This window comes from Rhea pennata, unplaced genomic scaffold, assembly GCF_028389875.1.
Source record: "Rhea pennata isolate bPtePen1 unplaced genomic scaffold, bPtePen1.pri scaffold_32, whole genome shotgun sequence".
NCBI classification, from domain to species: Eukaryota; Metazoa; Chordata; class Aves; order Rheiformes; family Rheidae; genus Rhea; species Rhea pennata.
In genome coordinates, this window is record NW_026907679.1 from 153,009 (window position 1) to 167,456 (window position 14,448).

The following is a 14,448-nucleotide window of genomic DNA, read 5'->3' on the forward strand; positions in this document are numbered from 1 at the left end:
TGCTGCTGAGGAGATGAGATGAGAGAAGACGGAAGTGAGAGGCAGTGCAGAGTGAGAGGCCGGAGGAGAGCTCCTTGTGGGAGAAATCTTCACAGCCTTTTGCATGGTAAGTCTCTGGCTCCAGGGCAATGCTGCTGTGTTTCCTGGGGGAGTCTTCTAAGCCCATCCCATCCCGTGAGTGTGGAGGATGGGGAGATGCTTCAGAGCAAGGATTCCCTGCCAGAGGAAGGAAGAGAGGTCCAAGGGACACATCACCCTGCTCCTTTCTTGCAGGGATGGCTGCAGGGGTGTGAAGCCTGGCTGTGCACCCAGGTGGGCATGGACTTTCCTTCAGAGTAGAGTCTCTGCACCCCAGGGTTCTGTGTGCCTCGGGCAGGGACTCTGCTGCCTGCGAGGGTCAGCACTCAGCCTGCCTGGGAGCTCCACACAATGCTGCAGGGTGAAAGCTATGGGTGAAAGGAAGGACCCCTGGTAGGACAGGTGCTTTCTCCCATGGAGAGGCTAGTGCATGCAACAGGGCTAGGGGTCATACCCAGAGGTGACTTTTCAGCAGTAATGCCAAGGCAGGGGAGAGCTGAAAGAGAAGGTGCTTTCATGAGATGGTGCTTTCAGTTATTTTCTGTTTGGGTGGGGTGAAATGGGATTGGATCTGTCAGGTTTAGACAGGGGACTGAGGCTGCAGGACAGTGGCACTGAGAGAGGAGCAGTTCTGGGAGGGACTTGGCAAATGCTTTCATCCACCCTGAAGCCTACAGTGAGAGTCAGCAGCACCTTTCGAGCCTCAGCTACGTTTGCTTCACCTGCTCCTTAGCTCCTACAAACCTGGAGGTGCCCCTGGACAGTGCCCTGCCTCTGGGAGCTTTCTGCAGGGCAGAGCTGAATGCTCAGCATGTGGGATGGGGTCTGTGAGCAATGAGAGAGAAGAGACATGGGGACAGAGACACAGCTCCCTGCAGGGACGGCTTTAGGCAGCAGAGCCATGGCCAAAGTGTGAGAGGAAACTATCCACTCCAGTGCCGCCTCTCCTCTCCCACCCAATACAGCTGTCTTCCCTCAAGGATATGGGGTACAGGACATGAGTCATTTCCTCAGCAGTCAGACATCCAGGAGAAGTGACACTCCTGAGTGTCTCTCTGTTCCTCCCTGTCCCTGCCTCCCTTGCACAAATACCATGACGTTGCTCCCTGTTTCTTTCCTACCTGCCCATGCTGCCCTTGTCCTTCCCCTTGGGCTCTCTAGGCATGGGGGGGGGGGTGGTTTCTGATGCAGTTCAGACACCGACTATGTGGGTCCTGCCATGAAGATATGTCTTTAACAGTGAGATGCCCAAGTCCCCCTCTAACCTTTCGGGCTCTGGACAATGCAGTTGCCCAGACAGGAGGCAACTCTCTCTTCTGAACATCCTCAACACCCTTAGGACATTGAGCCATTTCTCTGGGGTGTCTGGCTGGGCTGCAATCTGCCCTCCAGAAGGGCACAGCTCTCCCTTTGCAGCTGGGTGTAACCTAGGTGCCTTAGGGAGAAGCACCTAGATCCTAAGAACACGGAAATGCTACTGGGAGGCTGGATGTGGGCAGCTGGAAGGAGCAACGATGTGTTGCTGGCCAGAAGGGGAGGGCTGAATATCCCCCCCCAACACACACACACACATATCCTCAGAAAGAGTGCTGGTGGGCACTTTGGAAGTGGATGTCTCTGCTCTCCACAGTGCCATTTCCTTTTTGGTAACATGAAAAACCCTTTTGCAATTGTTCTCCACCTCTGAGATGGGGGCAGAGGGCACCTGGGAACAAGCCAGCGCTCCTCCCTCTACACCAAAGCCAGAGTGAATCCTTTTGCCTCGTTGGAATCAGAAATGGTCATTCTGAGTGCAGCAGAAGTGTGGATGATTTCTACCTCCAAGAATCCTCCTCCGGTGTGACAGGGTCAAAGTCAGCTAAAGAAAATAAACCAAAAAAAAAAAAGCCTTAAAACTCTTCATGAACCTACATTGTTTAGGATGGAGTGGATCAAATTTGACTGGAACTGGGAATATAAATCTTAGTCACATCTGTTCCTATGTAGGCAGTGCTGTAGGTCAGGGCTGACTCCTCGGGAGCCCATGGGCAGAGGCCGCTGCTCCTCATGGCAAACTCAGCCAGCACAAACCAGAGTTTAAGCCACGGAGCTCAGTGATGGTGCTGCTGAGATGGGGAGTGCTAATGTGTGTGTGTTCGGGGGCAGGGAGGGGTGGTTGAAAGAGCTTTGCTCAGAGAAGTGTGTCCTAATTTGTGTCTATCTGTTCTTCCTTGGACAATCCCCCAAGCTCAGGAGGTGTAAAATGTCCAACAGCAGCTCCCTCAGTGAGTTCCTCCTCCTGGTGTACGCTGATACCCGGGAGCAGCAGCTCTTGCACTTCTGGCTCTTCCTGGGCATCTACCTGGCTGCTCTCCTGGGCAACGGCCTCATCATCACAGCCGTAGCCTGTGACCACCGCCTCCATACGCCCATGTACTTCTTCCTCCTCAACCTCTCCCTCCTCGACCTTGGCTCCATCTCCACCACTGTCCCCAAATCCATGGCCAATTCCCTGTGGAACATCAGGTCCATTTCCTACTCAGGATGTGCTGCCCAGGTCTTCCTGGTTTTCTTCTTGTTTTCAGCAGAGTATTCTCTCCTCACTGTCATGGCCTATGACCGCTACGTTGCCATCTGCAATCCCCTGCACTATGGCACAATCATGGACAGCAGAGCTTGTGTCAGAATGGCAGCAGCTGCGTGGGCCAGTGGGTTTCTCAATGCTCTCCTGCACACTGGAAACACATTTTCACTTCCGCTCTGCCAAGGCAACACAGTGGACCAGTTCTTCTGTGAAATTTCCCAGATCCTCAAGCTCTCCTGCTCTGACTTCTACATCAGGGGAGTTGAGCTTCTTGGGATTATTAGCTGTTTAGTGTTTGGATGTTTCGTTTTCATTGTGCTGTCCTATGTGCAGATCTTCAGGGCTGTGCTGAGGATCCCCTCTGAGGAGGGCCAGCACAAAGCCTTCTCCATGTGCCTCCCGCACCTGGCCGTGGTCTCCCTGTTTCTCAGCACCGTCATGTTTGCCTACCTGAAGCCACCTTCTATCTCCTCCCCAGTTCTGGATTTGGTGCTGGCTGTTCTGTACGCAGTGGTGCCTCCAACAGTAAACCCCCTCATCTACAGCATGAGGAACAAGGAGCTCCAGCAGGCACTGAGGAAACTAATCCAGATGGTACTAGTTCAGCAGCAATGAGCTGCCCATCTCTCCTCACAACTGATTCCCAGTTCATCTCCAGCATCTCTTGTGCTTTGGGAGGTCTGTCTGTGATAGTCATGTTTGTGGAGAGATGTCTGAATTCCTCCCACATTTCTGGAGGCACAAACCTTGTCTTTCTCACCCAGAGGCCTTCTGTAAATCTGCCTATCACTGTGTCGGAGCCGGCCTCCCAAGTAGCATTTCTGTAATAAAAGAGGGTCTTCTGAGTACTCTGCCTGAATGATGGAGTCTTTTCCCAGAGATAGAGCCGAGTCTGCTCAGGGAATTGCACCCAAAAAGGCCCTGTTGTTGTGCTTACATTTTCCATGGGCTTAGGGGCATCATCGCTTTTGGGTGATGTGTTTGGGAATGAGGGCTGGATTTAACTGTCACTTGTGAGTGCCCAGGGTGCCTGGAGAGGGTGAGTGATCAAGAGGTGTGTGCTGGGGACTGTCCCACAAATTGGAGAGCTTGTGACAGATGGCCGTCCTACTGCAAGGGAATATGGAGTCACCCAGAGAGCACAGGGCATCTCCAGGGGCAGCGTGTGCCTGGAATGGGCAGTGAGAAGAGATTCTCAAAACCAGGCAGAGTAAAGCAAATGTGAAGGGCCAAAGCAAGGAATGCCGCACATGTCCCTGAGGAGAGGGAGTGGGCTGGGTCTAGTGACACCTCTGAACACATCCTGAGCAATGTGCAATGCCCTGTGATTTCTCCATCCATCCTCCACAGCCACAGACCCTGGTCAGGGGGTTGTCAATGCAGTGATGCTGGTCCAATAGTCTCTGCCCTGATCAGCATGGCCAAGGCAGAGTCACCCTGGGGCCTCACAGCCCGCTCGCCCTGCAGAGCAGCACCGGCAGACCAGGGCCTATGCAGAGCCCAGGGGAGGGGTGCAGGAATGGCTGACCAGGCCAGCATGCACACACTGATCTGAGTAAAGGCTCTCTGGGGAGCAAGGATGCCTGTAGAGAAGAGCAAGGGAGCAATTGTGTGCTTGTGGGGAGGAATAAATGAAAACCTGTTGCTATGTTTGTCAGTCCAGGGCAGGCTGCTGTGTCACTGCAGCTGCCTGAGGCACCTCGGGCCCAGGATGGCTGGTCAGAGAGTCTGCAGACAACCAGTGTTAAGGATCTGCTTGTCATGGAATCAGTGGAGACATGGAGTGACTGGCCTCCGTTTCCTTGTGCCACTTCTGGCCCCCAGCCCTGGGGCTGATGGGAAGGCTGACACCCCTCCTTGCCTCCCAGGAGCTGCTGTGCTCTTCAGAGTGCCTGGGCTGTGCGGTAAGCATCCAGTGCTCTGCAGCTCCCTGTGGCAGGCACTGCAGTGGGTCTCCCTCATCTTGAGTTGCTCTGCTGGGTGGGCTGGGGAGAGGGCAGAGGAGGTGGGAACAGGTGGGGGCGGAGCTGGGCTGGGTGGGGAGAAATGCCAGCAGGCAGCTACTGCATGTGAATGGCAGTGTGACAGCAGAGCTATGTACTCGCAGGGCAAATGCAGGTCTCCTGAGAAAGGCACCAAGACATGGTGAGCACAGAGGAGAAGAGCTCAGGTTCTTCCCTGTGCTGTGTGCTGTGACCACAAGGCAGAAAAAGGAGGGTTGGATACTGGCATAGTGTGGGTACTCCATTAAATCAGGATAGATTTAATAGAAGACTTACACTCCAAACTACTTGGGTAGCCCTGGGAGCTGCCTGGGAACGTCGCAGATGGGAGGTTGCTGGAAGCACAAGTCAGAAACCAAGGTGGGACTCAGCTTGTTATACCCTACAGGCACCTTAAATCTACTAGAACTCTTTCCTTATCTCAGCTGTGCTCAGCTGGAGCAGCTACTGGCTGTGAAGGAGCTTGACATTGTTGATGAAATGGAATATGCATGTCTGACCTTGACAGGAGTTTGGTCAGTGTGCAGAGAACACACTCTGGAGCTGCAATCACGCACTCTGCCAGACTGACTTTTTGCCAGATCTCCCGTAGATTCTTCTCCGTACATATGCACACACTGTTGAAGCTACTCCATGATCATTGTCCCAGACCAGCCCTTCCAGCATTGACCGCACACCACACACAACAGCTGTGAGGTGGTCTGTGGCCAGCTCCGTCCTTCTGCATGTCTCTATATCCCGATGGAGGGGAAAGGTCAGCCTTGCATGGCCTCTCTTCTGCACAAGACCCTGGAAGATCGCAGAGCATAGTATCTGTCAAACCTGCATAGAGCACACCCTGGGCTTCGCAGGGGTTAGGTGAGGTGGTTAGAAACTACAGGCCAGGTGGCCAGGTACTAGAAAAGGTTCTCTGTGTTTCATCGCCTGTCACATCACCATGAACACTCCGGAATATCTGGACACGTGCTTGAACCTGGCTACAGTGTCTGGGCCAGCTTCACTCACCTCAGGTGGGTACAGTGGGATGGGGCCCTGGCTGCTGCTGTCCCCCCCATGCCAGTCATGTGACAGTCTTTGGCTCCCAACTCCCAGTCCTGAGGGGAGCAACTGGCCCTTGCTGCATCCTGACAGTGGCAGAGTTACAATGCGAAAATAGCTCTGTGCATCTGCAGCTGAATCTCCTGAAAAGACACCAGACATGCCCAGGACGATGTCTTGTCCAACTCCTGGACAGGTGTGCAACTAGGTGCCCAACACGGTGGTATGCACACAGGCAGTGGTGCATGTGCAAGGCCTCAGAAACCTCCTGACAAGCTGTGAGGGGGCTGAGTGCTGGGTTTAGTAGAGAGGCTGACTGAGGTGAACGGTGCCTCTGCCAACCACTCCCAGCACTGTTCAAGATACTGGGAAAATCAGAACTTTCCTATAGGCTCCAGTTCCAGAATGAGCTCAAGCCTTTGTGCTTCCAGAGCCTTGCTCACTGCCATTTCCTTTCACTGATGCTATCAAGGTAGGTGGGGGGTGGGGGGCGGAGGCCAGGACAATGCTATTCACAAAAGGCTTTATCAATTAACCAGATGAACCTCCTCCTGTGTGCATCACCAGGTTGGTTGGGACAACAGCTTTTCGATCTTTGGTCACCTGCACGGATGTTGGGGGCTATAATGTGAGCATTGAATTGAGTTCTATCTCACCCAGGCACCTAAGCACACCTGTGACTCTCCCCTAGCTCCATGAGTAGACTGTCTTCAACAGACTTGAAGGCAGCTGGTCAGTCAGAAAGTGTTTGCTTCATGAGCCTATTACAGAGATGTGATTAGGTTCTGACCTTCTGGAAAATCCTAGGCACACGGATTCAAACTGACTATGCCCACAGCTGGGAGGCCTGGCAGCAGCAATCTCAGGGCCTGGTATTTGTACTGACAGCCACAGTAACCACTGTGCAAACTTTAAGAGGTTGTCCTCATGGTGAACATGCATTGAGAAGAAAGCGCACTGCTTTCCTGGACCTGCTGCTCTATGGGCCTGAACACATGCAGCTAGGGCCTTGGCACTACTGCTGTGAGGCATGCAGGCAGAGGAACCTGCACCCATAGCACCTGAGGCCATGCTGTGTTGCTTAGAAGAACTTAGGTCGCCCCTTACCTCCAGCACACCCACCTCTGCCAGCAGATCCCCCCTGCCCAGCTGCTGGTACACTATCCAGCTCTGCTCATCTACATGGCTGCTTGTGGAGCTGTGGGAGAAGCCACTTCACTGTATCAGGCTGTGGCCAGACTCTTGTCCTTTCTGCAGTGACAAGGGAACCCTGGTGCACAGGAACACAGAGAAAGGAGCCCAGTAGGCTTTGCTGGCCACCCACAGGAGATGCACGGCCATGCAAGGAGAGGCGCAGCCACCCTGGTGTCCTGACGACAGGGGCTGCATGAGGCCTGGCACCCCAGGGGCCTTGTGCCACGTGCCAATGCTGGGCCAGCAGACCCCTGACAGGGGAAGCTACGGCATGGCTCCAGGTCCCCGATGTCACTGTGCTGTCACCCGTCAATGCTGTCACAGTGCCGCAGGGCAGCAGAAGAGGTGGAGCCTCCCAGACCCCCTGCCAGTTTGCCAGGCTTTGCAGCTGGCACACAGATGGCTGCAGCCAAGGCTCTGCAGGCTCTCTGGAGGCCTCCCTTGGGCAGAAACGCACCCACGTGCAGGCAGCAGGGCTATCGATGGCTACCAAGCAGGGCTTTATCGCAGGACATCTCAGGGCACCGGTGCCTGCGTATCAGCACACCCACTGATGGGAACACTCAGCAGCTGCACCTCCATTTAGAACAGAGACCCCTTCCTGCCTTCGTCCGGCCTTACCTCCTGACCTTGCTTTGCACCTTCTCTGCTCCGCTGTGGTGCTGAGGCTACTCCCTGCCGTGCCTCGCCTGCTTGTCAAGGGCCTGTGCCTGATGCTCCGCACTTGGACACTGCCTGACACTGCCTCCCATGCCTACTGCCACTTCTCCATCACAAGTCCTCATGTCTAACCTGTTCTTCCCTCTGCCCTTGACCACCTTCAGCCCCCTCTTAAGAAGTCCTGCTAGCTCTAACAGCAGCTTCCCTCCCACCTTGCATGCCCACCATGAACCCATCCTCTCAGCACAAGTGCCAGGGCTCACCTTTGCTCCTTCCATCTCTGCTGATGCCCTCTTCTCTGTGGTGAGTGAGCTCTTAATGCCAGGAGACAGGCGCATGATCTGTTTGCGCTGAGTGAGGAGCTCATTTGTGGGTGTGTGGCCTTAGTAGGCAAGAGGCTGTCGTGCTGAGCAGCTGCTTGCTCTCCATGGAGGGAGGGAGCTCATGCTGGGGCAAGGGCATGAGCCCATGGGTGCCCAGAGGCAGTTGCCTTGTCCTGAGCAAGCTGATTGGAGCCATCGGGGCAAGAAATATCTTGACCCCTCGGTCTTCACATCCTAGTCCTTCAAGGAAGTTTGGGGGGCTCGTCCTCTCCACATAGCTCTGCAGCACAGCTGAATTTGCTCTTTGTGGTGCTGTGCAGGAGACTCTGGAGGAAAGCTGAGATGATCCCTTTGAGATCTTAGCGGAAGTCTTTGAGGAGCCAGAGGAATCTGAGAGGACTCGGTGGCATAGGTGGGACCTGCTCCAGCACCCCGGAGGAGGCTGTGTGTGTGTCCTGGAAGGAAAAGGTCTAATGAGCAAGGCCAAGAGCTATCTCCTCTGGAACATGCAGCAGGACACATGGGGGGATGTCAGAATGAGATGCCTTTGAGGGAAGACTAGAAGCCTTCCTCAGAGGGGAGGAAGACATCTTTGCCACACTGGAGGAAGAATCTCTTAGCCTGGAGGCCTGAAGAAAGCCATGATGGAGAAGGCAGGCATGGTGGGACCCCAGAATGCCTGTTTGCCAAGAAGACCAAGGCAACGGGCATAGCATGGAGAGGTGTACACTCTGTAGCCTCCTCAGGCCATCAGGGAGACCTGACACCCCCAAAGCCCTTGTGAGCTGGCCACACTGGTGTGCCCTTCCCAGCTTGTCGGCACTAAAGATCCTCCCTGTGGTGTTTCTGCCCCTGCACCTCATGACTCTGTCTGGCAGCCTCCTCATAATGCTGTCCATTGCCCATGAGCAATAGTTCCTCCTAGCCACGTGCCTCTCCCACAGCAACTCTTTCTTCCCTACATCCAGCATTCATTTGTTACAGAGCCTGAAATGTTGGGTGACCTCTTCTGTGTAGAGGAAATCGTCTCTTTGGAAGGATGCATGGCCCACATTTCTGCCATCATCTCTGTCTGTATAAAAATCTGCCTCCTTGCTGTAACGGCCAATGACAGCAGGCCAATGAAGGCTACGGCACCATCTGCAACCCTACGCACTTCAGCTGGCAGGGGCTGTGTGCACGGGAACAGGGATCCTCTACAGCCTGACTAGAATTATGATCAAATTGCCCTGCTTCACAGAATTTGACAGCTTGATCTGTGAGGAGCTGGTGGTGATCAAGCTAGCTTGCACAAAAGCCTACATTATTGAGACACTGATAATCTCCAGCTCTGAGCTCCTCTATACTTGCTTCATGATCCCACTGGCCTTTTATGGCATCCTCCTAGTCTTGCTGATGAAACATCTGTCCAAAGGTTTGCACAAGGCCCTCAGCGCTTCTGCTTATGGATGTAAGGCTCTTTCTGGGGTACTTCATCTTCATTTACTCCTGCCCTTGCACCAGCGTCACTGAGGGCACTGTGATATAAGTCTTAAAACAACCATCACCTCTTGCTAAATCCCATAATCTACATCCTGGGAAATGAGTACACGATGCGGGCACTCCCCATGCTAATGAGGAGAAAGGGAGCCACAGAGGAGAAATAAAAGCTAGAGCAAAAGCAGCTGCACTTTCCAGGGGCAGCTGCTGGTTTTCAGCTTTGTCAGCAACAGGTAAATTTCATTGTGACAAATCAGCATCTGACCTCTTTCTGCGCAGACGACCCTGGTACCTCAGTTTGTGACCTGCAGGCCACGCTTATCAGCCTGTGTTTGAACTCTCTTGCTCACTGAGAAATATTTTAAAAAGGGTTTCTTCCAAGATGAAGTTATCATACAAAATACGTCACTTTTTACCTTTTCTCTGGAAAGGCGTTCAAAGCAATGTGCAAGATTTCATTTTGAGATAAGATTTTAGGAAGCTGAGGCTTCCGTAATTCCTCTGCCTGGTCTTCCCCTTTTCCGCCTCACCACTCTAAAGCTCTTCTAAAATTCCAGAATTCTTACTGACGGAGCAGCTAAACATGCACGTGAAGAACTGTAGAAAATAATCCTGTCTCTACTTGATTTTTTATCACTGTCTCAAGGAGATAAGAAACAACGCTTGAATTCCATTCAGCAGGCATATCGTTTATTAATATTTCTCTCTTTTTAAGGGAGATCCCTTAAGATGAATGCCTGAAGCAGTAATCCTTTGTCAGCTCTCCATCAGAACGTTGGGTCACTCAGTTTGCAAGAGTTGCAGTGTGCAGATTTTCAGCATGGCAGCTCTTATTCAGAGGCCTTCTTCCACACTGAGCTTGTGGTCTCTTTCCTAAGTCCAAGGCATTTTGGCAGAACTCATGGGCTGCCTTCTACTCTCCCAGTGTGCAAAGTTGGTAGTAGTTCACTAAGAACATCTTTAAGAAGGCAAAGGGAGTGGGATGTGGCATGGGTGAACACTTCTTCTTTGTTTCCAAAGGCCACTGAAATGGACTTTGAACAACTGTGTGAGCTCCCATAGCCACACAGATCTGCTGGGAGACTAACCGGACCCACAGTTCTGCTCCCAAGGGACTTATTACATCTCTTCCAAAGCTCATACTGTCAACGACCTGGGAGGATTTAATGAATCCCTTTGTGACTCTCTCACAAGGCATGAGTTTAACATTCCTTGAGCTCTAAATCTGTCTTTCAGAAAAGCACACAGCCCAAGCTCTGCCAGTTCTCTCTGATTTCATCACAGCACGAAAGGTTCTGTGTTTGGTGTTGAGAGCAATTGAGTACCACAAGCTCTTGCTCTCCAGAACTAGCCGTTACGGGGGAGGGCTGAAGGTGTAAGTCACCTCTACCTCCTGGTTTATCTTGTCAGTGTTGAGCTTTAACTTCTGATTTCAGGGCATGTCTTCTTCATATTGGCGGGAATGCTTTGGAAGCAGTCAGGAAGTTCAGTTTCTGTTTTGATTTTTGCATTGTTCATAGGGCAATCAATCGAGAAGTTGTTTTTATTTTTGTTTCTATTACATATATATATATACATATATATATATATATGTACGTATGTATGTATACACACACACACACATATAAAGTAAAGGCTTGCACTGGTTAAATATCAGGATGATCTTCCAGTACAAGGGGACCATCTGCTCAAGATAACTTGGGAGGGACCAGAAAACAAAACACAATCCAAGCCAAAGGAAACCCTGCTTGTGCCGTTGCAGGAATTATCAATGCCTCTGGCTAGAGGAATTTATGGACAGCGATAGAAAGGAAGAAATCTGTTTATCCATCTCCATTTTTTTGATCAAAATTTACTTTTTCTTTTATGGAGAAAACACCCTGGAATGCAACTCTCAATCATTCTTTTTCTGGACACCCCTGGAAACAACATAAGTAAGCTCACCTTTCCTCCCTACTCTCTTTCATTTTGGGTTTGTTGCAGGGAGAAGGGGCTGAGGCATTGACTGGAAGGAGAACAACACTTCTGCTTGGTTACTTTTCAGTTATTTTTGTAAAACCTTCAGTACAGGAGAAAATCAGGCATCTGAATCTTTGGAGACATCAATGTCTGTCTCTCAGTAGACTCTAAATGAAGATGGGAGCCTCTACGCATGTCCTTGGCAACTTCAGAGCCCTATGAAAATAGTCATGGGAGTTGTAACAGGTGAAAATACTAATGCAAATCTACATTCTACAAGCTTGTGCCTCCACCTGTAACAGCTGCAGACCACTTCTGGGGTATTCAGCCATTTCTGGAGCATCTACATGTTGTTGGAAGTGTAACTATCTTTCCGGTGCTTGGTTAGCGCTGTTCTCAGAAGCTCAGCATCTCAACAGCAAGGAAACCACAGAGGCATTGATTTCCAAATACAAGAACCCTGGGTTCCTGCTCAGAGGGGGCTTCATCCTAGCAGACTGTGGAGCTTTGACATGTCCTGCCATTTCCATATGATTATTTCTGCCACGCTCTTGAACCATGCACTGTAAACAAGTTTTCTCCTTTGTCGGACAGGGTTCCTATACGATGTCCTCTCATCTCACTGCTATTCCAAAGACAAGATTTTGTGTTTGTGTCTGTGTACTTTCAATGATTTTGCCAAAATTTTTAAATTTGCATTTCAAAATGAAAATAAAATCACAGAAACACTGGAATATGGAACGGACACAGATATTCAAGGTGACTGAATTTGTGCCTGCAGGTGTTGCATCGCTTGATCCCTCCTAAAAAGAGCAGATATCAAGTAGCTAAGGTTCCTGGCTGGTTCCTGACTGAAAAACAGGTGAATCTGTTCTCCCCAAGCAAAGTCACAGCTGGGAAAGTGAACTCCACACTCAAATGAATTTGCAGAAAGCTATCTAGCAGGAAAAGAAGGAGTCCTACCACTCTCAGGGACTGTGCTGGGTGTTCTTACACCAGCTTAGGGAGGGGAGTGGAAAACCAGACAAGACTTAGCAAACAGCAGCAACAAACAAGTGTCTAGGGTCTTAAAAATGATCTTTTAGTGAAAGCCTACTTCCCCAGTCTATGAGATCTATGAAGAAGTCAGCAGTGACTTCCCTAAAGTCTATTCAGATGCCATCTCACTAAACTGCAATGACCAACACAGAAGCCTTCCACCAGTCATTTGATTTCTTCTACAGGGAAGGAGGAGGAATATCTGCAGGCACAGATTCATCCATTTTATGTCTGACAGTTGCAGACAGGTAACGTAAACCAGACCCCTGAAATCAGGAACGATGGCTCCTGAGATACATTCCACAGGGAGGCAAATCTTTCTGCTCTCTGATAGCTCCTGAGTAAGTCAGAGAAGTAGGTCAGCTTGCATTGCATTGTCTGGAAACTGAAGAAATCCCAGAGTCTCCCTTGAAAGCCTGTTGCAGGACTCGCTTGGCATTCACACTTGAATCCTGCTGCTAATATTAGGCATCACCTTTTGGGTGAAACTTCGAGGCTTCGCCCTGTTCTGTCTTTATTCCTCCATATAGCTCAAGTTTGTATGATCGCCATCATGTTCTGTCTTCTCATACCATAAACTCGATTCTCCTTTCACTGTGTCCTTTCTCCTAGGTGCAACACAGCCGTAAACATGATGTGGCAGAATCACACGATGGTGAGTAACTTCTTCCTCTCAGGACTCACCACCAGCCATGTGGCAGAGCTGATCCTCTTCACCTTCTTTGTGGTTATCTACGTGCTGATTATTTTGGGCAACATTCTCATCATCTTCACAATTGCACTTGACCAGCATCTGCACAGTCCTATGTACTTCTTCCTCAGCAACCTCTCCATCATTGACATCTGCCACTCCTCAGTGGTGATGCCCAAGATGCTGGCTGACTTCCTGGTGGACAAGAAGAGCATCTCCTTTGAGGAGTGTTTGGCCCAGATGTTCTTCCTCCACCTCTTTGCCTGCACAGAGATCTTCCTCCTCACCATCATGGCCTATGATCGTTACATAGCCATCTGCAACCCCATGCGTTATGGCACCATCATGAGCTGGAAGATGTGCCTCCAGCTGGCCACGGTCATGTGGATGGGAGGGCTGATACATTCTGTGTCTCTCACTGCCCTGACCCTCAATCTCCCATACTGTGGTCCCAGTGCCATTGACAACTTCTTTTGTGATGTCCCCTTGGTCATTAAGTTGGCCTGCACAAACACCCATGTCTTAGAAATGCTCATTGTCTCCAACTCAGGCCTCATCTCTGTGGTCTGCTTCCTGGTGCTGGTGACTTCCTACGTGATCATCTTGATCTCACTGAGGAACCATCTCTCGGAAGGGCAACACAAGGCGTTATCGACCTGTGCTGCTCACCTGACAGTGGTGACGCTTTTCCTGGGACACTGCATTTTCATCTATCTCAGGCCAGCCAAGAGTTTAGCTGCAGACAAAGTTGTGTCCGTTTTCTTCACGGCCATCACCCCTCTGATGAACCCCCTTATCTATACCTTTAGGAATGAGGACATGCAAAATGCTTTGCGAAAGCTGTGTAAGCGGCAGATTGATTCCCAAGACAAGTGACACTGCTGGGTGTCCCCTCCCTCTGGAGTATTCTCTGGGCATGTAGCTTCAGGTTTTGTCTTCTCTGCACCCTTAGCGCTGAGTTGAAAGCAAACAATGCCACTGGGTCTCATCCACTGGAAGTTCTTTGAGGGATGCTTTAAGCTCATTCATTAGAGGGAAAGTGTTGAAATATAAATGCCAAGGTTGTTCTAGATTATTAAACTCTAAGGACCCAGATCTAAGGTTGTTAATCTGAACAGCCTAAGTGTGTTTTGCAGTAACACTTCTTCCATTCCAAGGGAACGTATCCCTTCACCCTGGGTACTACTAGAAGGAGTTAATGCTTTAGCAAACACAAGACCGCTTATTCAGTTTCCTCTTCTGGTCTGTGTGGTTAGCCTGAATTTGAGAGTTTCAAGCTTGTCCTCATTCAGATAAGGATTTGATGGATGTACAGGTTTTATGCAGGCAGGTATTTTTACTCCAAACCCTACTGCCTCTCTTATCCCTGTGTGTAGCAGGACAGATATTTTGTTTACTCTGGATGTTTCTAAATAAGCCAGT

General features: G+C 50.7%; 2 protein-coding genes across 2 annotated transcripts; both read left to right on the forward strand.

The window, feature by feature from the left end:
- Window positions 1–2,292: 2,292 nt before the first annotated feature.
- LOC134154630 (olfactory receptor 14A16-like) lies at window positions 2,293–3,256 on the forward strand. The gene has a single exon (XM_062601306.1). It carries the CDS (start codon window positions 2,321–2,323, stop codon window positions 3,254–3,256), a length of 936 nt encoding a protein of 311 aa, XP_062457290.1. The 5' UTR covers window positions 2,293–2,320.
- Window positions 3,257–12,966: 9,710 nt separating this feature from the next.
- LOC134154633 (olfactory receptor 4E1-like) lies at window positions 12,967–13,902 on the forward strand. The gene has a single exon (XM_062601309.1). The coding sequence runs from the start codon at window positions 12,967–12,969 to the stop codon at window positions 13,900–13,902; it is 936 nt and encodes a 311-aa protein (XP_062457293.1).
- The last annotated feature ends 546 nt before the right edge of the window (window positions 13,903–14,448 follow it).

Coding starts and splice junctions, on each gene's coding strand:
- LOC134154630 (XM_062601306.1), top strand. CDS start 2,321: ATGTCCAACAGCAGCTCCCTCAGTGAGTTCCTCCTCCTGGTGTACGCT.
- LOC134154633 (XM_062601309.1), top strand. CDS start 12,967: ATGATGTGGCAGAATCACACGATGGTGAGTAACTTCTTCCTCTCAGGA.